Consider the following 25412-nt stretch of genomic DNA (forward strand, 5'->3'; position numbering starts at 1 on the left):
GGAAGATATATGGCATTATTTTGGATTTAATATCAATATACTGCCCCAGATTGGATTTTGACTAATTTACACTAATTACTTTGAGTAGCACTATAATTCAAATGCATGATTTAGTGGAATAAAACAGCACGCATGTAATGAGATGGCAAAGGACAGCAGAACAGAGAAGAACCTGAGTAGCCAGGGGACTGGACTATTTATCAGAGGGTCTAAGATCTGATGGTGAGGAAGTGAACTCCTGCATTCACATGGTGTCACACCCTGTGAGAGTGTGGAGGAGGGTGAGACATAACCCTTAAGGATCTCAAAGGCCTTATGCCAATCAACTGTTTACTGTAAAAACTGCCTCTTGCTGGAAATCAGCATTGAAGAACTTATTTTGCAGTAAAGATTGCTCCTTTTACTAGCTTGAAGAGAGTGAATGGGTTAGAGAGTCAAAGAACAGCTCCCCTATTATTTTCTCTCTTCACTATGTCTTCTGATGTTTCAAAAATGGCATATTTAAAAATTATTTCTTATGAGACTTGTTTTTGAAAACTTAATGTATTTCCAGTGTTAAAAAAATTTATATACTTAAGACCTAAGAAACTATATAAAGAAGCAATTAGAAACACCCACCTTCCATTCTTATCCTCCATCTGAAGGTGGTACTGAACTGAATCTGTCGACAATGTCTTTGGGGTTCCTTCTCCCCACTTCAGTTTAAGGTTCTGGTGGCTGAAGGCAACGCACTCCAGACGAGGTGGATCAGGAGGGAGGGGTTTAGTTTTTAATTTTATCATGTGGCTGAAAGGACCAGCTCCAAGGCTATTCAAGGCTTGAATTCGTATTCTAAGTGCCATGTTAAAAAAAAAAAAAAAGGTTTAGTTTATGATTATTCTATTTAAAGTGTCTCTCTGGTCTAGACAAAAATTAAGATGGTTTTTACTGTGTACCTGTATGTTGTATCTGGCTGCAGATTGTCTAGAATGTAGTTTGTAACCTTTCCCACTGTCAAGGGCTGTTTATCTCCAAAGTCTATGCTGTAGGCAAGGATTTCTGAACCATGATCACAAGGCTTTTCCCAGCTTATTGCAAGGCATGTAGATGGTGAATAATTGGGATTTTCTATATCATCATCATTTATCTCTTGAAGACAAGTCACAATAGCAGGAACTGATGGTGGAGTCATACAGGCTACTACTTCACTAAAAGGGCCTGCACCCACAATGCTCAGAGCCTACAAATTAACAGAGCCCCAAAGTTAAAGACATAATCATGCCAATGCTCACAAAACACAAAACTCTACACAGTGACAAGCCCCCTACCACCTTTACCTGGACTCTGCAGTAATAGGCAGTTGCTGGTGAAAGTCCTTTTAACTCGTGCCCGAGACCGGGCCCGCAGTAACATATCTGCATACTTCCTTCAACGCCTCCCCACTCCAGTCGGTATTCAGTGACATCAGTTCCATTACTCAAAGGGGCCTTAAAGTTAAGAAAAGGGGATAAAGTCTTTTGTCTTAAGTTCTGATAATGATTACATAGTTTTGGGGCAAGAATGTTATTGACCCAAGCACATAAAAACCTGTTTTTGGATTTCTAAAAAAATGTTTAACAGAATATAATCTGTTTAATATTACATTTTTATTCATTAAGGCCACCTGAATTAAAGATCTGTTAAAAAATATAACTGTTTTCAATCAGACATAGAAATATGATTCAATCACTTTAGAAACAGTATCTTAAGGTAAATATACTTTAAAATAATTCTATTAAGTAATATAAATGTTAAATCATAGAAGGATATTTTCTTTGTTAAATTTGGAAGGAAACAGAAAATGTAATTATCATTATTGATTACTACTATACGCAGTTAAGTATACTGGAGATAATAAACATGAGAGAAATAGTATACACTAATTCCTATGAATGTTCTGAACATTAAGTGCACCATGGCTAAATATCTCAGTACTGAGATGGGGCACCGTCATGAACAAGAATCTAAATACTTGTAAACATATATCTTATTTAAATACTTAAAAGAGAGAAAAGAATTTACTTTTTACCAAGTGGATTTAACTAGGACTTTACTCTTTGTATAATTTATGGAGATGAATAGTCTTCATTCTTTTATGTAAAATTATTTTAATCATTTAAAGCAAATATAAGTGAAGGAAAATACAATACCTCCCAATTCACTTGTGCACAAGTTGCAGATCTGCACGTCACTTGAGGGGGCTTACACTGATCTGGTGGTCCAGGGGCTGTAGTAATATCATGTTTTTCTGAAAATGGCCCAAACTAGAAAAACAAATATTAATCAGTGTTTTCATTTTTCACCTACCAATTGCACAGCTCTCCATAAATATTCACAGATAATTAAATTCATCATCCCTTTCCTTTAAGACTAATTAGTCATAATAAAATCCTCCTAAAAGAAATCACAGAAAGTAAAGATTTAATTAATGATCATGGAAGTAAATATGTGAGGTATTTTAAAGTTTCATTTACTATAGTTTCTCCTCTTGCCCCTGATTCCTTCATGAATTGGTTTTTTGTAAGAAGGGAGGGGAATTCAGGAATTAGGTCTAATAAAAAGAAGAAATCATGTCAAGAGTGAAGAAATGAATACCAATTAAAGGCACGAGAGACTGTAGGCATAAATTATAACTTAAACTTAGGTAACAGCTTTAGTAGGGTGTAAAAATGCATTCTGTGAAAATATAGGGAACAAATATTTACTTGATTCTGACAAGTTATCACAAACCTGAAAACACAGATTATAGACACTAGTATTAAAGATGCTATCCCATGTACTGCAGCCTTGTGGGGCTGACAAGATCATCAGAGTTTACTAAAATCTGAAGTAATGGGGAAAGACTTGTCAGTTTAATTTCATGAAATTTTAATTATACTATAGTTTTAAGAAACACAGTGCTAACTCAAAGTCAGAAGTGACTGGTTGGTCCTCAGAGAACTTTTAATTCAGAAATGAGAGATGTCACAGTTGAGCGGAAAGGGTTTTGGCTCCAGAGTCAGACAGAGTGACTGATGTCTCCCACTTTTTAGCGTGTGTGACTGCTGGGGCAAGGAGTTTAGCTTTCCTGAGCCCCAGCTTCCTCAGCTGTAAAATGGAGATTATCACCTATTCTGTCCATTTTATGGAGTTACACAGATACAGAGATAATTAAAAACAAAAACAAAAAAATAAAACCAGAAATGCTTAGAATGTAAGTCTTCCCTTAGGCAAAAAAAATGAATCACGAGTAGCTGTCAACTGGAAATAAACACTGCGTACAACCAGCCTCAAAACACTTACTTACTCTTAAGTATTTCATCTTATGATTATGTTTCTACTCTTCTTACTAAGTAAACTCCATTAGCACTGCCTGAAAGGCTCAGCTCAAGTTTAAAGTGTCACATATTAGTAATTGGAGTTTTAAAGTACTGAGATTCTGTAACAGTTAAGCTATGGTACATACTGACTTCTCATTTATCAACAGAGGCTTATAAAAATTTTTAAAATTTGGAATCACATGTTGAAAGCAAAATGGTCAAATAATGGGCACAATGACATGTTATATGAAATACCACTGGGATTTATAATTCAGTCAGCTCGGTTTTCCTACCCCCATTTTGTTAGCTGCACGTAGTCTGAAGCTGTAAGTCTTTCCAGGAAGAAGGTTGCTCACTGTACATTCTACTTCAGGACCTTGGTAAACTTCTCTGGGTTCATCTCTTTCTACAGGAGACATTTCCACCCCATAGCAAGAAATGGGTGATCCACCATTGACCAGAGGGGGTCCTAAAGGTGGAAAGATTCACGCAGTTTAACAAGAGGAATATATTTAGTACCAACTTAATTATAATTTATTACCAAAATGAAAATTACCCCATCGTAACTGTATTTCTTTTGCTTTGGGTCTACCCTGTAATCTGGGAGGGAGGCATGGGCCAGGAGGCACAGCTGGAGTCTGCACAAGTAAAGATTCAGATACCTGCCAAAACAAAAGCAAAAACAAAACAAAAATGCCCCAAGCCAAATAATCAGACTACTTTTGTTAAAGGAAAATAAGACAAACACAAAGACTGCACCAATAATTTGCATCTGAGTATCAACAGAAAAGGAATAAAATTCTGAATAAAATAAAATCTAATTAAATCATTAAAACACAAATTTTATACAGGCAAGTAAAATAAGAACAAGTATTATGTGCCTACTAGATATAAAGTTACCAGAAAAAGAAAAAAAGCCCCAACAAAGAACTCTTTTCTTCTTTCCGTAATTAAAAAAAAAAAACTTCCCTTATAACCTAATGGACATTATTTTAGGTGTCCAAATGGATCTACAAATCTCTTCTAAAGAAAATATTTTAACATTCTATAAAAGCTGTTTGCTATGTTTTTAGGAGGTTTAGACTATTTTGACCACTTAACTGTATTTTTCAACCTAAATGCTAATTTAATATTAACAACAACAAAAAAACTTTTCTTTCACCCTAAAAATAATTTAAAAATCAGATAAGTGTTCTCAAGTATTTGGCATCTTTCCAGGTATTTGGTATTACTTTTCATATCTATGCTACTAAAAAAAACTTTTAGTTTTATTTTAAAAGACATTCTCTTAAAAGCACTGACACAAACTCAGTGCTAATATTCATTATCTGCACTGTATTAAGGTTTATACTTAATATTTTATAAACAGTAAGGTTCACACTTAAGATTTTCTTATTAAAGAAAATGAAGCAATTAGATCCAAAGCCTCTTGCACAGGACTTGCAATTCAACTTCATTGTACTCTCATTTTCAACAAAATGTTCCTAATTCATTAAAAAAAATTACTTTCATTGCATTAAATCTCATTTGAAAAAAATAACAATTATGAATGCTCTAAGATACATTATTGGTTGAATTCATTAAAAAATCACTCCTATTAAAAAACATTATACTTTTTCAAAACATTACAAATGTCTCATACATAATCAATGGCACATTTAAGTCCATTTCTGTCTCTAGTAAGAAATAAAATAATTGCCAAACTTTTCTGAAATAAGTGTGTATTTAGAATTTGTGTTTAAATAATGATTTTGTTTCTATTTCTGTTCAGTTCAGTCGCCCAGTCATTTCCGACTCTCTGCAACCCCATGAATCACAGCACGCCAGGCCTCCCTGTCCATCACCAACTCCCTGAGCATCATCCTAAAATTTATCTTTGTAAAATTTTTTGCAATGTTTTTGTATACCTGTTTTTTCCAAAGCTAAACAGCAACCAGACAACAGATATTCACTACAAGCTAAATACTTCATTAGGCTAGTCTGGTCACTAAAAATTTAACCACCTGGGTTATACATTTTATGGTACTTCAATATTAGAGGTGGCATCTGATGATTTCAACTCATTTGACCAAACTTGAGAAAAAAAATCTACACTTAAGTATTACCGCACTCTGTCCTCCATCACTGATGCAGTAAACTCGAAAACGATAGAAACAGCCTGGATTCAGTCGATCACAAAGATGTTCCCTAGTAGCTCCACTGTATATCATATCCCATTTGTTTCCTGAAAGATGGAAGAATTATGCTCCATCAGTGACAAGGTAATGTTTAACATTTTGGTATCATGCACATGGCAGGTAACCTAGCTTCACTAAGTTAGCATTTATGTAACTAAGTTAGCGTTTATTTGTCAGAAACGATTTAAGCCTGTTTTTTGAGTTTCCTGGAAATGATATAATTTTCTTTATGTGTACAGTTTTCTAGACAAATTTGCATGGCTTTTTTCACTTCACTTTGTTGAAGTGAAATATCTCTGTAACTCTGTACAGACTGTGACTTAGATCGATAATTTGCTTTTAATTAAGCATTTTATTTTTTTTGGGGGGAATTTTAAAATTAATTTTTATTGGAGTACAGGTGCTTTACAAGTGTCTGCTGCACAGCAAAGTCAATCAGCTATATGTATACGTATATCTCCTCTATTTTGCATTTCCTTCCCATTTAGGTCACCACAGAGCACTGAGAAGTTGCCTGTGCTAGACAATAGGTTCTCATTAGTCATCTATTTTATACACTGCTGCTGCTGCTGCTGCTAAGTCAGTTCAGTTGTGTCCGACTCTGTGCGACCCCATAGAGGGCAGCCCACCAGGCTCCCCCATCCCTGGGATTCTCCAGGCAAGAACACTGGAGTGGGCTGCCATTTACTTCTCCAATGCATGAAAGTGAAAAGTGAAAGTGAAGTCACTCAGTCGTGTCCGACTCATAGCGACCCCATGGACTGCAGCCTACCAGGCTCCTCCATCCTTGGGATTCTCCAGGCAAGAGTACTGGAGTGGGGTGCCACTGCCTTCTCCTAATTAAGCATTTTAAATGTGCTTACTGGCCCAGTAATAACATTATAACACAAAGAATAGAAAGAACCAATACCATAGGAAGTTTAAGTCTTAATTAAAAGACATTTTTGTTTTTTGCAAGGAAATAGGCCATTTGATATAAAAATGTGTGATTCAAGAATAAAGTTCACTAGACAAAGAACTTATTACTAAAACTTCTATAAGTTAAATTTTAGAAGATTTTTCTGAGGTATAGATCTGAGTGAGCTAACCTTCAGAAGACTTTAGTCTAGGTATACTGGAACTGAGCAATGCAAACCAATGAGGAAAAAAATAAGAAAATGTAATAATATAAATATATAGCAGTCCTCCATTTGAGTCACTGTATATCTGGAGATTACAACTTAAAGTGGGTCATAACAGGCAAAATCTTTTATCTGCTACAAAGGAAAAAAAATCAAGAGGAAAGAAAAGACATCATGTAAAATTTAGAACCATGAAGACTAAAGGTAGACTGGTATAAATGATCAGTTTTAACAGTTATTCTTACCGTTTGAACCTTCTGCCATCTCTACTACATACTTATTGATGGCTGCCCCTCCGTTGTCTTTTGGTGGGTCTATCCAAAGAAGCAAAAGTGGTATTAGGCAGAGTATATACAATTCAAAAAACGACATAAACTCATAATAAACAGAACACCAAACTCAGGATTGTTCTAAAAGAAAGAATCACCTGCAATGACTTTTTAAAAATTAATACCAGCACCTAATTTACTCTTTTTGTTTTTACACAAACAGATTCTCAATAAATTTTGCTATAAATGAATAAGTGATTTTAATTTCTCATGAAAACCAGAATGAGCCATGAAAACTTTAGCTACAAGTTCAATAATCTTTCATCTCACACAGGAGGCCCCTGCTCACAGTTCTAGAGTTGACCCCAATTCCTCCATCAAACCTGAACTTAGTATGTATGAGTACAATGCTCTCCATAAAGCAGATCATCAAACAGTGAATCTCACATTTCTCACTGAACTTACCTGAGTTAACAAATTTACTCAAGTATCTTAAAAATGATCTAAATATTCAAATCATTTAACTCAAATATAAAAGTAATGACATACAAATATGCATAGTATCTTACCCCAAGTTATTTTAAAACTATGTGAATGTATCTTTCCTTTAACTGAAGGCTTTACAGGGACTCCGGGTTTATCAGGACAGGTAGTAAACTCTACTACTTCACTTGGACTACTTTTACCTTCTGAGTTATAAGCAATAACCTATGATGAGAACACAAAGGCATAATTAATGTCTGATACTTAATGATACTGGCTTAATGAACAAAGTGATGGGAGACAAATAGGGTCAATCAAATGATTTATGTGAGAACTGCTTGTCTTCAAAAGGAACTCAGCACATATGAAGAGAATTCAGGTATAATCCCCTTTCAGTCAGTCCTGAAAACACAAGTGAGTCTAGCATTCTGATACTAAACAAGAGTCATCACTGGAACAAGCTATATAATTTGATGATACTTGGCGAGGCTTGACTTAACTTATTCTTTTAATATTCTTGAGGCATTTAAAAAAATGTCAGATGCTCTGAATTTCCTCTCTTTAAAAGATGAAGGTTAACTCCTCCTCCTTTTGAATTGTCCTTAATAACTTGCTTCTAACAAAGTATGTAGCAGAAACAATGGTGTGTGTAGCTTCCCGATGGAGAAGCCCATGTGGTGTTGTAATTATAACTAAAGCAAAAATGCAATCCAACATTGTAAGAGGAAAACTGGAATAAATGTATGTATTCCTTAGATACTTTGTAAATTGTGTCAATATAAAAAATGTATTTGAAAATTAAAATGATCCAGTGCTATCAGAAGTTTTGAAAATGAAGCTAGCATACAAAATAAGTATTTCAGGCATACTCCTTACTGTCTGAGCCACCAGGGAAGCCCAAAATAAAACATAACAGATATAATTATGCACTAAATAAACAAATTTCCTGATATCACTATAATTTTCTTTCTTAGGTTCTCAAGGAGTAATAAAACTTTTCTTTTTAATAGTGAAAACACTTTACAATGGCCTATATCATTTATTTGGAATAATTTGTTCAAACAATGGTAGGAAAATTCAAATGCTGAATTTGTCAACTAGTAAGCATCCTGTTACATTTTTGGGAAAACCTCTGTATGGAAATGAAGGCTGGCTTATATTAAATTGTATATTAGCTAATTCAAGGCCCTGTCTGCCAAGCAATAGCAATGTATATCACTGACCAAGTCAAAGATAGACTATATCCTAGAATGGATGCTTGGAAAGATTCAGGATTTCAGGAGTCTCCATAGGAGAATTTTCAAAGCTTGCTATCGCTTCAAGTGAGCAAGAATGATATGTAGAGTCTCCAGGCCTCCACTGAGCAAGAATGACATACAGAGTATCTCTACTTCCCTAAAATAATTAAGTCTGAAGGCCATCAGATGGGCCAGTGAGACAAGCACGTGTGCTGGGGGTGGACGAAGGTTGGGCGAAGGCAGGAGCATTCACCCTGCACAAACTCAAGTGCTCTGGATAGGACTTTAGGGAAGGCGATGAGGGCAAGAGGGGTTTCATCCAGTAAGTAAAATACCGTGAACATAAATGGCGAAGAGTTTCTCACTGATGATGATGGGAGTTAGAAATAAGGCAAGTGAGAAAATTAGAATTAATCCGTGGCACTAGATCAAATGGAGGTACAGGGTGCAAACTCATGACTTTTAAAAATATAGATATATATGTAGAAATATGTGTTCCTGCATGTAAAGGGTCTATGTGTGTCTACATATACACACAAAACATACACACGTACATCTAGTTCTTGGCTTTGTCCACTGAGAGGAGGCCTAGGAGTGGCAAAATCCTATAGCATTAGGTACACTTACTACCCAGATCCTGACTTCTATATACCACTGTCTGCTTAAAGGACCCAGGTGCTCTGAGAAATGGTCAATGTCAAATTTGAGGAAGAGAAAGTACATGATGAGAATGTAGTATCATGTGCCAGAAAGGAGGGGCTCAAAGAATGATGGGGTGAGGACATGTCAAAAAAATTAGAAGTCAGCTTGACAAGGGCTCCCAAAATCTAAGACAATTTGAACCACATGAATGATAACCACAGCAACAAAATATAACACACTCAGTAAACAGGAATCCATGAGTTCATACTAATATAAATGAGAAGAGAAAGCTCTTCCTTGTAGTATAATGCCAACTAATCAATGTAGAAGAAATTTGAAAAACCACCACTTGGCAACCATTATCATGGTTACTGAATGATTCAGGGCAAGAATTATCAATGGATGTTAAAACTAGCGGGTGAGACTTTGATGAGGAACAAGATGTCTATACAGTATTTGCAGAATACTTATCACAAAGGGAGAAAGAGCAGCTTTACAGCAAAGAAACATGGTGGCCATCACCTTAAGTAGCTACTAGTAAGTGGAGCCCCACTTTAGAGAGCAAACAGTGTTACTCTTTTCTGATACACCTGCCAAAAAAGCTGTCTACGTTCAATGATATCCACATTTTAAAAGGTGTTTTGTTCACATTTTAGAATCTTGTTAAAATTAAGACTGCTTTGAATTTAAATTTAAGAAGCATTATTATATAGTAAGAGGGTAAAACAATAAAGCTCATTAGAAAAGGCCAAAATATTTAAGATTTAAAATTATGCGAATGAGGCATGCACTTGGTTTTAAAACAGAACAGTAAGAACAATAAACCTTTCAAGGGCTTTCAAAGCTTACCTTAAATTTATACTTTGTACTACGTCTGAGATTTTTCACTGTGTAAGCAAGGTCTTCCCCATCATACCTAGGCTTAAAACCATATCCCTGGAAAGGGAGAAAAAGTCTTCATTAGATGGCAAACAGCAGAAATATGGGGAATAAGCAACATGTGAAAAGATTCAGGTCCTCTTCATCTTCTGCTGTGCGTAATGTGAGTAATGACTGGTTGACTGTAATCTTCTCCTTGATGTTTCTATCTTGAGAAGACAGATCAAGAAATGCCACTGACCATTTGTGGCAGGATGAAGAACACCACTTATTCTTAGTAAATACAGTAACCAAGAAAAGATCTTTGTGTTGAGGGAAAATCAGAGACGATGGTAACATTACCATCAGTAAGCTTATCCCTAGAACTAAGGTGAATTTACCAGACGGACGCTGCAGAATTAAACAAAACTATAACTATTTAACATATTTAAATCTCCCTGGACACACACTTGTGTTTAGGTGAAAGATGAGAGATTGGTTGGGCTGGCAGGCTGAGATGTTATTTAGGTTTGGCATTATTATTTCTAGCCCTAGGGACAATGCTTCACTACTTTCACAATGTTATTTTTAAAAGCTACAAAAAAAACTGAGATATAATTCACAAACCATGAAACTCCCATTTTAAAGTATAAAATTCAATGATGTACAGTATAATTCATAAGCTTGTAAAACCATCATTAATTCCTAGTTCCAGAATAAAGCCTAAATAAATAAAGTACTTTTATTTTCTGCTTAGCAGTCACTTCCTCTCTTTTCTTATACACTAATATACTTTCTGTCTCTATGAATTTGCCAATACCTACCTATATAAATGGAATCACATAATATGTGGTCTTTTGTGACTGTGCTCTTTTATCTAGCATGGCGTTTTTAAGGCTCATTCATGTGTGGCATATGTCAGTACTCTATCCCTTTATATGGCTGAATGATATTCTACTACATGGATATATTACATTTTGTTTATCCTATTATTAACATTAGTTGACGGATATTTCAGTTATTCCCACTTTTTGGTTATTATGATTAATGCTGCTATGAACACTGGGGAACAGAGTTTTGTACAAACATACTTTCAACTTTTCTGGGTATATATCTAGGATGGACCAAACTATTTTTGACTCATATTGCTTCAAAGTAACTCTGAAACGCTATGGAGCTATACATAACTAACAGATGACAGTCTAACACTTGTTCAGCTCAGTGCTGTCTCGCCGGAGATGAGACACTGTAACTGGATGGTACTGTGTGAGGCTCTTCAAAGTCTCTGTGGCAGTTGGGGAAGCAGCCTTTGCACACAGCTGGAAAACGCAGACACGCTCTTTTCTTATCTTTTAGAGTTGCTTAGTCTAAGGTTGTGGTGATCTTGCCCTCTCTTTATTCTCCCCAAAACATATATACTTACATGGGGTCTGTGTTGTTCCCAGGCACCAAGTGCATATACGCATACACACATAAAAAACAAAACCCCTCCCACATATCGAGAAAGCAAAAGACTGAGCTGTTCCTCACTTCCAGTCCTTTCCAAACAGTAACCAACCAAGGTTTCAAAGGATCCGGAGAAGGAGCTAGCTATTGTGGCAGTATTTACTGTATCAGGATTAATGTCACACTGAAATGTTCTAAATACCCTATTTAAAATCCATATACTTACTGAAGTTTCTTCCTCCATCTCTAAAATGTAAGAAATTCCTTCATCTGATGGCGTTCCTGAGGGTTTACTCCATTGTAAGGACAACCAAGTAACCCCGGCTTTAGTTAATATAGGACTTGCTGGCATAGATGGGGCACAGCCTGAGGTGTAATACAAGACTTCTTCACTAAAACCGCTGTGGAAACAAATGGTTTTTAAGAAGGAATGAAGAAAAGTTAATTTTCGAAAGCCAAAGAACACAGTTTTGATAAATGACATTTTTGGTGAAAATGATAAATTTGATAATGAATTATAATCCAGTAATGTATCTTTGATGTGATAATATCTTTACTGGTAATTAGGTCAGATACCTAACGAATTATTAGTCTTTTAAAACTGCCATTTACATAATTACATTTCTCTTATAGCTTTTGCTAGGTTAGTAACACATCTTAACCATATCAACAAAGTGACAATAAACTAAGGCAGAATTTTTAGTGGTTAATTTCGACTGTAAATAATTTATACAAATGAACAGTCTAAAATACCTATATTAAAATGTATCTTACCTTGTACCATAGTCATTTTTGGCTGATAGTCTAAATTTACAACCCATTGCTGGTGACAGTTTAGTAATTTTAAATTGCTTCTGTAAGCCCATATAACACTGACAAAATTCTCCATTTCCTTTTCCCTAAAAGAAAGTTTTTATACATCACTATATATTAATTCCTGACAGTAACATATTAGCTAGTATACATTTAAAGTCATCTTCGTCACATACATGTCATGAATCTCAAGAGAAGGTTGAGACAACACATCCTTTATACGGTACTCGTTGTTCATTAATGCAAAATTAAAACCAAAGAGTAGGCATCTCTGTATAGCTTCTTGAACTAAACATCCCATTTTAGAGCTGATGCTAAACCTTTGGCTTTTAATAAAAGAAACTCTTTCTGGGTATGGACCCCACAACTCTATGGGGGGACTGGTAGTGGTAGAAATAGGTTGATCTTCAACATGAGTATCTAGCTGCTCTCCTTAACCTATGAAAAGTTCTATGCAAACAGTTTTTAAAAAGGTCCCTCCTATGTATTTCAAACCACCTGGACAGCAGCTAAACGTCCTTAAAAACTTTGATGTTACTACTGATTAGATTTAATACTGAAAAAGTATAAATAGATAGAAAAACTCCATGACATGTATTAAGATGGGAGGGAGAAAAGTTTGCAGTTTAGGACAAGTGAAGAGTTTTAGAAATTTAAGTGTTATATAAAATCGACAAATTTCTCATTTTCTAACTATTTCTCTTTATTGTATGGTAGAGGTAAAGGACAGGGCTTCCCAGGTGGCGCTAGTGGTGAAGAACCCGGATGCCAATGAAGGAGACATAAGAGACACGAGTTCAATCCCTGGGTCGGGAAGGTCCCCTGGAGAAGGGCGAAGCAACCCACTCCAGTATTCTTGCCTGGATAATCTCCCCAACTGAGGACCCCTGCAGGTGGGCTACAGTCCACAGGGTCACAAAAAGTCTGAAGTGACTTAACACACACACACACACACACACATAAAGGGTGGTTAGAGTAACCTCTGTCAGAGAAAATCTGTAGTCTGAATTTGGTTTGTTTAACTCTCATGTTCGTTTTAATAACGTTCACAGTTTATTCTATTATCTAAATAGAAACTCATATCATCTCTAATCCCCCAGGCCAGCCATCATAGCTCTCTTTTTTTGATACTGTTTAGCTATAGTTTCCTGAGGAATGTCAAATAAAGGTGGGAAAAACTGGTAACTTTGACTTATTTTTTGTTTGGCTAGAAATGCTTTTATTGTTTAGTGATGTTACTTCACTTAATACAAAACTATCAAATAAGGGACTACCTTTTCATTCCTAATTTGAGTTTTAAATGAAACTGGTAATAAATTTTATCAAATACTTGTCATATTTATCAAGATGATGGTATTTCTTCTCAATTACTCTGATACTGCAACAGATTGCCTAATTCTGTATTCACTTAGAACTTCTGGAATAAAACTTCCTGGGTTGCGCCTCATTACTGTTTTAATATATGGCTGGAATTTCTTCTACTTCCTCTGGCCACTCCTCTTTGCTGCACTGAAGCAGCAGGGCAAAAGAGAACATAACAAATGACAGTAAAATAAAGTACTAAATAGTAAAGCCGAGGATGCTTGCTGTGGTAGGCCCCCAAGATACCCAGATCCTGACTCCTGGAACACATGAATAAGACCTCAGATGGCAGCAGAGGCTATATAAACGCGGTGAAAGTCAGGCTCCTGAGTTGGGAGCTGGGTCGTCTGGGTTCAATGGAATTACAAGTATCTTTTCTAGAGGGAGGCAGAGAAGGACCTGAAGATGGTCATGTGACAAGGGCAGCAGGGGGAGAAAAGGCAATCTGATGTGGCCATGAACCAAGTAATGAGGAAGCCTCCAGGAGCTGGAAAAGGCAAGGCAATGGGTTCTCCTCTAGAGTCCCTGGAGTAAGCAGGGCTCAGGTGCCACTCTGATTCTGGCCCAGTGAAAGCCATTTTGGATTTCTGATTTCCAGAATTATAAGAATAAAAGTGTTTTGAGGCACCCAGTTTGTGGTAATTTGTTAAAGCAATCACAGTAAACAAACACGCTTGCCTTTAGGGCTGATGTGAAAGAAAATATTCCATCAAGTTAATTAACCAAGTGATTGCTTTGAGGTTGGTTTAGTTGGAAAAAACTAAAACATCAGGAGGTCTGGTCAGTAACAGTTTCTAAGAACACCATCAACTGACTCAAGCACCACATGAAAACATTCATATTGTTTTTAAAGAGGAAAAAATTAATAAACAGAAAGGTATTTCTGCCTGAAGGCACACATACATTTTAGGCTAATTAAAAAAGTTCAAATGTACTTACCTCATCCCATTCTAAAATAAAACTTTGGATTTTAGAGCCATTGTCACTAGGTGCCTAAAACAAACACCAAAAAAACCCAAAATGAGTACAAGTTAGTACTTTTATAAAAGGTATTAGTGATGATCTAATCTAAGGCATCTATTGTGCTATAGATGTTCTCTGGGATTTAGCCCCAGAAAAAGCAGCACAGAGAATACAGATATAGATGTACATCCTATAATCTTTTTAACTGCCAGAAAAGAAAACAAAGCAGGAGGCTACTCAGATTTTTCTGAACTCTGAACAATCTCTTTTATCAAGAACTATCTTTTATCAGAAGGTTTTATCATCTTTAAGCTTTTGGGATAGATCCTGTCATTTTCATTAAAACTCAATACAATCTGCAAGTGATTGTAATACACTAAAAAGTAAAAGAGCAAGTGTGCTGAGAGGAACTCCAAGGGTGCATACTATCTGGATCTCCACTTCTAGGCCCCATGTGTTGATTGCCTAAGACTGTTAGTTCATCAATCTGTTAATTTTCAGTGGTGAAAATTTCAGTTCTAGTCATTTTCCCCCAGGATTTGGTCACTCTAGAACTAAAGAATTTCACCTTTATTTCAGAACCATGAAAAATTGTATTTTTTTCTCCAGGACATTTTTTTTGAGAGCCTATGATAATTTAAATTTTTTTCTGTTTTTTTTCCATCCCCTTTTTGGTAATTTCTTTAAAAATTTTTTTAACTGGAAGATAACTGGTTTACAATATTGTGTTGGTTTCTTCCTCCATGACTTTTGAATATATTCCTGAATATCAGTTTATTATAGCCTAGAACATGATTCTATTTTCCAAGGTATCAGTAGTATAATTTTAACGGTGTATTCCCCTAAATGCAACTACTATGCAATTTGGGAAAGACTGTACTTAATTTTATTCAGAGATTTACCAAGACCTATGTTGTGATTTCAGAAAATCATGTCACCAATGACAACAACGCTGTTCTATTTAGGATCCAATTCTATCTAGTGTCTATCCACTTTATTACATCTTCTTGTGTAATATTGGGTCCAAATATTTATACACTAAAAAAAATATAAAGAAACTGCCTGTTGATGCAGGAGATGTAAGAGACGTGGGTTTGATCCCTGGGTTGGTTAGATCCCCTGGAGGAGGGCATGGCAAACCACTCCAGTATTCTTGCCTGGAGAATCCCATAGACAGTTCATGGGGTTGCAAAGAGTCAGACATGACTGAAATGACACAGCATGCATTCTATTAGAAATCATTTTATTCCTCCTTTATGGCACCATATTAATATTTGGGTTAAGTTATCATGAATCTCATTGTAGGATAAAATTCAGGATATAAAGGTGTTACTACAAAATATAGAAAGCAGTGAGTCTGAGAAACACACATTGCAGTGTCATCACACATTCAGTGTAAGGACTGCTAATTATAAGCCAATCTTTTCTGTTACATTTATGTTATGTAAATGTTATATTTTTCTGTTTCTGTTACATATATGTTATATACAACATATATATAATTTATTTATAACAATGTTTCTGTTATATTTATGTTACATTTATATTTGTGTTATGTAAGAAAAACTGATAAGAGTGTTATTTTAGGATACAAGGAACAAATGCCTATTTAATATATGTGAAGAGCAAGAGCAAGTTAGCTTAAACCTCTTTTTGTCTCCAAAAACAAATGAAGTTTAATAGTACAGGGAAAAGAAAAAAGGACACAAATGTCCAGTTGGAAATACTCTACAGTCTTACCTTCCACTGCAAAGTAAGTGAATTTTTGGTCCGATTGGCTATCCTTGGTGGATTAGGTATGTCAGGTTCACAGCTCAAGGTGGTAAAGGTTTCAGCTTCGGAAGGAGTTCCCTTTATAGAATTGTATTCTGCCTGGACTCTATGGTGATAAAATAAATTGTAGTTTTATCCTGCAGAATCACTGTATCCTACCATTCTATAGCATCACCTTTAAGTATCTGCAAGTCAGGCCCTCTAAATGTTCTATCGAGAAATACGCGTATCAGAAATAAAGGGTAACCCTTAAAAAAAGAAAAATAGAATAAACCAGTGGCTTGCATATTTTTCTGACTCCTCAGAGTAAGAAATACATTTTAAACTATGACTCTGTCTCTGCAATATGCATTTACACATACGCACATATACATCATACATACACACACACAACAAAAGGAGTATTCTAAAACAATGTCCTCAATTGGGTAATACACTGATATTTTCAATTCCATTTGATTATATTTAATTTAAAAAATTCTGACTATAACCCACAAAATTAATTTCATGATTCAATAGTGGTTATAATTCATAGTTTGAAAAATATTAGGTGGGATAATACTTAGGGTTCATCCACAGGGAGTATAATTGAAAGCAGTTTAATAGGATAATCTCAAGTACAAGTGTTCTTTTTAAAGATAGGAGACTGAATAAAATGTTATACGAGTCCTAGCTGGGGAGGCCCTATAGTCTAAAAAAATAATTTTGTGAAACCATAATAGAAGAACTGTGCAGAGTAAAACAGTGGTATCTAAGCTATCCCAATTAAATGTTACGACATTTTAAGAGTTAATATTCCAAACTCTTACAAAATAGGATGGAATAAATATACATAACTGGCAATTACTATTTATGATTTTGCTTTGTAAAAATTTCAAAAGCTGGCACAGTCTTCCAGTGCTAAATCAGGTATTACAGATATAGTATACATATTATCTGTCAGTTCAGTTCAGTCCAGTTGCTTAGTTGTGTCTGACTCTTTGTGACACCATGGACTGCAGCATGCCAGGCCTCCCTGTCCAGGACCAACTCCCAGAGTTTACTCAAACTCATGTCCATTGAGTCAGTAATGTATATTCATTCTAATCCCTAGGTCCTGCAAACCAGGCCATTCACCCTTCAATATAACATTTGAGTTAAATGTTTTTTGGGGGAATGTATTGATTATCATAGCAAAACAAAAATCAAAAGCCACAAACTCCATGTTTTTAATCCAAAATTAATATCGAAATTATACTCTAGACTTCTAAGGAAATCATTAAGAGCAAACCCTATGCTACAATATAGCACATAAAAGTAGCATATAGGAATTCCTTACTTTGCATGGTAATCTGTAGCTGGTTTGAGATCATTTAAAGTGACACTGGTTTCCTCTCCTCTGGGGGGAAAAAAGGTAACATATCATTATTTGATAAATATAGCATTTTTAGAGAATGTGTGTTATATATACTACAGTTTGTGGTATTTTACGAAATTATACTGCTTCTTACTTTCCCAACTGTAACCACATTCAGACTGTATCAATAAGTAATTTGCATATTTAGGATATATGCCACACTTAGGTATGCACCTGCATAACACTTGAAAACAAAAAGGTGTGTTAAGTAAATGGACTGTATAAGCAAGACTGTGTGTGTATATGTGTGTGTGTAGCTAGGGTAGATATTTAGCTTAACTGAAGAAATGGAACCATTTTCAATTACTGGCATATAGTTAAAATGCTAAGTAACACATGAAATAAAAACTGAAATCAAAACTATCAAATTTTTACAAGGAATCTGCCACTATTGGAACTTTATTTAAATGTGGAACTTTATTTAAAATGTTACAATTTAATGAGCAGGTTTCTAAAAAGTGAATCACAATTTAAGGTAAAGCATTTTTCATAGCCACTATTACATTTTCAAATATAATAGCACATATTTTCTTAAATAATTATTTGCTACCACTATTATTGGTATGTAGCCAACAAGTTAGCCTGTTTCCTCTTCCTTTTCTTTTAAATCACTGTTCTCTGTTCCATTTCCTTCAGTCAAGTTTCTTTCCTCTCCACTTAATGGACTTCTTTCCTCCCATCCTCCTCCCACTTTCCTTCCGGGTATCCTGTTTCTCAAATCAAAGCCAGTGAATAGTATGAGAAAGGAAACAAGTCTCCCTGATGGAAGGACACCTTCCTGAATCGGGGCAGTTGTAGTAGCAGCCTCAGAAAGAGACTTTAATTGGTGCAGGATAACGAGATGACTGAGGTTGACTAATGTCCCTCTTGTGCTCTCTGGTCAGGCTGCAAATGGAGATAAATTCTTTCCCTTAGGAAGCAGTCATATCAAACTAGAACAGCTATTAACACAAAAAAGAAACCTTTATGTTGATGGTCCTTTACTCTCTATTTAGCCCGTAGGTAGGTTTGCTCTTTCAAGAAAATGAAATACAATACACACAAGGCAGTCTCAACAATGAGGAGGACACTTTGTTACTAGATGACAGTCACTGAAGCAATTTCACTTTCCTTTCTTCCCCATACTAGCTTTTTTTAAAAAAATACACCAGGAAGGTTGATTTATCCAGTGTTTTGTGTTAATAACAATCATTCAAATGGCTAACCACGACCTCCTTTACAATCTTCCTGGTGAAGTTATATAACAGTTATCAATTTTACTCTTTTTCACCAGAATAAACAATTTCTATATGAACAAGAACAGAAAAATAATTTATTTTACAGCTGTCAATCACAAAGTCACAATTTTAGCCACTGACACTTTCTAAGGTTTCTTGGAGTATAATACACTTTTGAACCAAGAAAAGAGAACTGTGGCATTTTCAGCACACAAATGAGGAACAATGGTACTAAATTCATTTCACAACAGGACATGAGGTTGTATATGTAGGAATGAAATCTAACTCCCTAGAGGAGCAACACTGCATGAGTTCACAATGTAAGAGTTCTCCATTTCTGGTCCTGGCTTCTACATACTACAATTTATATTTATATAAATATAAATATGTGGACAGTGAAATATCTATTAGGGAGCCTATTGAAAAATAAAAAAGCTGAATGTAGCCAATGAAAGTGAATTATTCCAAGGGAGTTGTAGACAGAAATGTGAAGCAGCTGGCATGTGGACTATTTACATTGAAATCAGTATCACCAGTCAACACACAGATTCAAAATAAAAGCATGAAGAGGGAAAACAGCACAGAATTAGTATTAAGCTCTTTATGATAAACCATTAACTTATGTAACGGGAAAGAATAAAACAAAACAAATACCTACGCAAAAACACTTTTGTATTTCCCATCTTTTCCAGTGCTTGAGACCAGAATTTCATAACCATAGAGCTCTGGTACAGTAGTCTCATCTGTTTCACCATTTATGAGGCTGGAAGGTGGTGACCAGGTAAGAACTACTGTCCTTGCCTGGATGTCTGAGGCCTGCGAAAACATAATATTTAAAAGCTCTCTGAAACAACTATAATGTGCACAACAAACAGCACAAAATCTAATAGGGTTTCATATCTGTAGTTACTTACATAAAATGACTCACCAATAGAAACCTGCCCATTGGTAACTGAGATACAATCTGCCATGAAAGGGTAGATTGGTTTGACAAAGTTCAAAGACCATTTTTTTTGGCTGTTTAAAACGATTACTGTAAACATTATATACAGTTGAAAGAATGGCAGAAAAAACTCACTTGCAACCGACTTGAAAGGATTCATTTCCTCACTTTAGAAAATGTCTAACAATAAGAAAAAGACCAAAACCTTAAGAGAAAAATGAGCAGAAGACTGGGACTGTCCAAAGAAATATAATTGAATCGTATTTAAAAAATAAAAATGTACCTAACTACCTTCATAATTAAACAATCTGTACAGAGCATAACTTTCTCTTCTTTTCATTTGTGTAAGTTTTTTACTGAAAAATAAGACCTCACCATTTCAGAGAAGTTTATGTTTAAGTACTAGTGAAGAACCCTTTGGGGTCTTAATGGGTCTAAAAATTCAGTTTGTATGAGCATTTTACTTAATATTAATCTTTTATCTGATGGAAATATTTTTCCTATCAGAATGATAGCCTTTATTTAGGCTATTTTAAAACACACAGAAGCTTTCCAGATGGCACTAGAGGTAAAGAACCCGGCTGCCAATGCAGGGATGCAGGTTCGACCCCTGGGCCAGGAAGCTCCCCTGGAGGAGGGCATGGCCACCCACTCCAGTGTTCTTGCCTGGAGAATTCCATGGACAGAGGAGCCTGGCGGGCTATAGCCATAGGGTTGCAGAGCTGTACACGACTGAAGTGACTTAGCGCACATGCACGCATGCAAAATACACAGAAAACTGTATGTAGCCAGTTTTGCTGTCATACACTTTCTGATTTCTTCTATTACATCTGCACACAAATAGGACTGGGGAATATTAACTTTCTTCTATAGTTTGATTTTAACTCTTTTTGCAACTGGAGTTAATTGGATGTATTTTATATGGAAATAGCAATTTTTTTTTTTTAATGATAATCAGTTGTACCTACACTCTTCATTAGATCTTTGCCTGGTCCAGTGATTTTGAATGTCATTGAACATATACTAAAACCTTGTTTAAAAAATGAATTGCTGGTTGAGTATTCGGCCGCACTGATTAACAGCCTCGCTCTCCTTATGTCAGATCTGTATTGATCTATTATTACTGATCTCACATTCCTTCAGTTCAGTCGCTCAGTCGTCTGACTCTTTGCGACCCCATGAATCACAGCATGCCAGGCCTCCCTGTCTATCACCAACTCCTGGAGTTCACTCAAACTTCATGTCCATTGAGTCAGTGATGCCATACAGCCATCTCATTCTCTGTCGTCCCCTTCTCCTCCCACCCCCAATACTTCCCAGCATCAGAGTCTTTTCCAGTGAGTCAACTCGTTGCATGAGGTGGCCAAAGTATTGGAGTTCACATTCCTTACATACAGTTAAATTGTAAGTAAGCCCTGAACCTACCAAAATCCTATGTGAATATACTAAATGTAAATGTCAAGAAAATACATGCGATACTTACCACTGGTTTGACAATGTTGGAAAGAAGTGCTTCAAAAGCTTTAGTTTCTTCATCTTTTTCTTAAAAAAAAAAAAAAAAAAATTTTTTTTTTTTGGAATTACAAAAAAAAAAAACAACTTAAATGTAATCATCCTGCTCCCTTCACAATATGTCTTCTAAAACATGTAACAAGAGGCTGGTATTTGAGAATTTTATTTTCTAGTTTTTACTCCTTAGTTCATATTCAGCAGTTTGTGGCTTTTTATAGAGTTCTTCTGCCTTGATTTCTATTTCCCTTTTAACCATAATAACTAGTTATAGTACCACTATAAATATCCCTTTAAAAAAATAAAGTACTCTCTCTCTTAAAAGTCCTTATTTGCCAATCTCATACCTCTTAATGACAAGTTAATTAAGCATTTGTTTCATATATGCCTTAATTGTGGTTCCCAAATAAGAATATAATTGACTTGACCATAACTTAAAACCACCACTGAAGTATCTGAAACTTTAGCTTAACTCCTCTGAAACATCAGTGCTGAAATGAATGATCAGAAGGTCTCAAAAATATGGGAGAACATTTTAATAAATGTTCATATTACAAGCCAAGAGGTTGTTAAAGCAATAAATTGATGGGAAATAGAAATTTTAAAGAAAAGGAAGTAGTGCTCAGAGTTCACATGGTAGGTCACAGGTTAGAGGAAGGATGTAAGGGAAACAGAAAAGAACTTTTGAACAAAGAAATGGACAAGACTCTATCCTAACTATAACATTTGTAGAGTATATAAATGGATTGGTGAACTACATAACTAGTTGCTATCAGGGACTTGTATAAGAAGCAGCTGGGAAGAATAAAAGTTTTGATTAAAAACCAGTTTAGCCTTATTTAGGTTCAGAAAGAAGAAACGAATCTGGATGAACTTTGAGTTTTCCTATCAAACAGAAGTTTCTCATGGTTAGTAAAATTTATGATATAGGTGTAAGTATTAATTGAGCTTTCCCAAAATGTAAAAAGAAATACCCTAGTAACAATCCAGGTTCTAAAACTTACCCCTCACATTTCGATAGTGTTATGCTACTAATCTACAGTTTATGTGAAGCATGATGAAATGACTGAAAGGTCAGGTAGCAGGTTAAATGATGATAAAAAGACAATTAGAATGTATTTTAAATAGTTACCTTCTATTTCTGTATCAATTTGTGCACCACCTTTCCCCTTTCCCGACTTGTTCTTCACTGATCCCGTGTTTGTGCCACCAGCATTCTGCCCTTTTGTAAGCCCATTATGTTCACTTATAGGAGAAGGGCATTTCTGGGGTGATGACGGTGGACTGCTCATCTTATCTTTCTGTGTTCCTTGGCGATCCTTTAATTTTTTCTGCAAACGTTCATATGTTTTACTAGATCTTTCATCTCTAAAGTTGGACCTTCCATGTGAAGAGTGAGCATCTAAGAAGAAATGAAGTAAAAATCATTTAGAAAAGGTCGCTTTCTCCAAACACATTTATGGCATGAGAAAAGAGTAGGAAATAAATCTATCATTATATAAAACTTACAAAATAATTCAAAGAAAAATCTTGCACAACACAAAGCTATTTCTGTATCTCCACTAACTGAAGAGAACCAAGCTTTATGACTTGATTATAATTATAATCTTACAGATATTTCTTTCCTTCCTCTTTTCTCAAGTATTAATCTCCATAGAAACAGCTTGGTCCTAAGCCATGACTGTCACAGGAGGGGAATAAGACCTGAACTGAGCTGTGGAGAGTTCTTTTACTCTTTTGCAGCCATTAATTTTAGCATCTCTTTCAACTTCAAACATGTCCTCTGAATAACAATGGCTTTTAACAATATAAAATAGTAGTATACTATAATAGCTAAGATTTTTCTTATAATTTTCTCACATTTTAAAAAACTAGGTCATAATTAGGAGTAAAAGAGATGAAAGAGACTGATTTATAGTATAAACTCTTGCTATTGCTATCAAAAGTATGTTCATTGGGCTACTGCACGAGTCTTACCTGGGAATTTGTTAGAAATGCAGAAAACCAAACCAACCATACTCAAACCTACAGAATTAATATGCATTACTTGGGCAACAGAAATAAGTCTGAAAAAAATGTAATAAGTGACATAATGTGTAATATATCTACTACTTACAGGCTGTGTTACATAATTTAAAATTTGTATTTAGAGTTATTTCTTCTACAAATTTACTAAGCTTGAATGACAAGTACTGATTAAGTGAAAGGAAAACAGCGATGAAAAAAACAGATTCAGTTCTTCAGGGGTTTAGAGTTAAACAAGGGAAAAAGACTTCTAAATAAACAACAAAAAACTCAAGTTGTGTCCAGTTCTGTGAAAGAAACTGGTTTCAGAGATTGACAAGGAAAGGTTATGGGAAGATCACTGAAAGCTAAAATCTAAAGCAAAAAAAAAAAAACAAACCCAAAGAAGCAGCACCTTGCATGTCAAGGGGGGGAAAGCACTTCTAGGAGAGAGAACACCATGTGTAGAGGCACTGAGGGAAGAAAGAGCTTGATTCTGAAAAACCAAAGGTGGGGTGTGTACATGGGAACAAGTAAGACAAGGCAGACTGAGGCCGCAGAGCAGGACCTTGTCCAAGGCAGTGTTGGCAATCAGGTCCAACCGTGGCCCCCGGGAGTCATCTGGCAGTGTCTGGAGATACTTCCAGTATCACAGCTGAGCTGGATGAGGGTGAGGGGTGGAACTGTGTGCTACTGGCATCTAGTGGGTAGAGGGCAGGGATTCTTCTAAACATCCTACAAAGCCAGCTCTGTCCTCCACAGTAAAGACTCATCTTTCTTCAAAGATCAAAAGTGCTGCAGTTGAGAAATTCTGGTCAAGGGGAAGGGTTTAGGATTTTATTCTAAATGTAGTGGAAAGTCACTGAACTCTATTAACTAGAAGAATGGTCTGATTTATATTTTAAAATGATTACTCTGGCTGAGTGTGGATGGTTGCGGGCAGGAATGACAGCAGAAAACCAACTGGAAGGCTGCTGCAGGTGTCCTGACCAGAGGTGATGGTGGACTAAGTCTGAGCAGCAGTGGAGAAAAGTAGTCACCTCTGGGAATCTTCTGAAAGTAGATACCAACTGATGTGGGGGTTGAAAGAGGAGGAATCAAATTTGGTCATCTGGTTTTCACTTGTGCAAACTGAGTGGACAGTGGTACCACCCATGGAAATGAAGATGACACAGAAAATCAAGTTCCGTAATTATGTTTTAAAATACTATAACTGAGATGTATGAGACACTTAAGTGGAGTTATCAAGAAGGCAGTTAGGGGAGTAGCCTGGTGGTCTAGTGGTTAGGAGTCCATAGTTCAGGCTTTTAATACCATGGCCTGGATTTAATCCCTGGCTCGGGAATGCAGCGCAGTCCAAAAAAACCCACAGACAGAAATAAAAGTATGGGGCTCAGAGGAAAGGTTTTTGACTGAAGATACAAATTAAAAAAAAAAACAACTGTCAGTCTATGGATGGTATTTAAAGCTACAGGAAAGAGTAAGATGATTATTTTGTGTATATGTAGCTGTCTATTTTTCCCAACAATTTATTAACTCCCTGAGGGCAGAGATTATGTTTTGTTTTTTTCCCCCAGTATCTTATAGAACCTAGCAGTGTTAGTGGCATCAGAGGCTTCAGAATTTAACAGCAGCATGATCATTCCTGACTAAAAAATTTCCTCAGAGAGCAGCAGGACAGACAAGTAGACCTCTTGTTTGAATATGTCCCCAATGAATGTTGCTGCATGATGTAAGTTACTTTACCTTTCTGATTTTCTGTTTACTCACCTGCCTTGAAGGGTGGGCGTGAAGATGAAACATTTAACATGTTTTTTAAAGTTAATTTTTACTGGAGCATAGTTGGTTTACAATGTTGTGTTAGTTTCTGCTGTACAGCAA

At 35.7% G+C, this 25412-nt stretch overlaps 1 protein-coding gene across 5 annotated transcripts in view; it reads right to left on the reverse strand.

Annotated features, from left to right (window-relative positions):
- Window positions 1-25412, reverse strand: part of FNDC3A (fibronectin type III domain containing 3A) — a 117978-nt gene that overhangs the window by 11940 nt on the left and 80626 nt on the right. For all 5 annotated transcript variants that reach the window (XM_055426108.2, XM_055426110.2, XM_055426107.2 and 2 more), the window contains 18 exons: window positions 22660-22929; window positions 21502-21560; window positions 19734-19891; window positions 17781-17840; window positions 16430-16568; window positions 14666-14719; window positions 12326-12450; window positions 11778-11952; window positions 10097-10183; window positions 7454-7592; window positions 6861-6929; window positions 5423-5541; window positions 3874-3979; window positions 3611-3786; window positions 2169-2282; window positions 1317-1466; window positions 936-1219; window positions 619-831 (listed from right to left, as the gene is read on the reverse strand). In XM_055426108.2, the coding sequence (XP_055282083.2) occupies window positions 619-831; window positions 936-1219; window positions 1317-1466; window positions 2169-2282; window positions 3611-3786; window positions 3874-3979; window positions 5423-5541; window positions 6861-6929; window positions 7454-7592; window positions 10097-10183; window positions 11778-11952; window positions 12326-12450; window positions 14666-14719; window positions 16430-16568; window positions 17781-17840; window positions 19734-19891; window positions 21502-21560; window positions 22660-22929 (2497 nt within the window). The remainder of the gene's footprint in view (window positions 1-618; window positions 832-935; window positions 1220-1316; window positions 1467-2168; window positions 2283-3610; window positions 3787-3873; window positions 3980-5422; window positions 5542-6860; window positions 6930-7453; window positions 7593-10096; window positions 10184-11777; window positions 11953-12325; window positions 12451-14665; window positions 14720-16429; window positions 16569-17780; window positions 17841-19733; window positions 19892-21501; window positions 21561-22659; window positions 22930-25412) is intronic.

The sequence above is a fragment of the Moschus berezovskii genome, chromosome 13 (genome assembly GCF_049115385.1).
Source record: "Moschus berezovskii isolate FMDL1 chromosome 13, NW_MosBer_1.0, whole genome shotgun sequence".
Lineage (NCBI taxonomy): Eukaryota > Metazoa > Chordata > Mammalia > Artiodactyla > Moschidae > Moschus > Moschus berezovskii.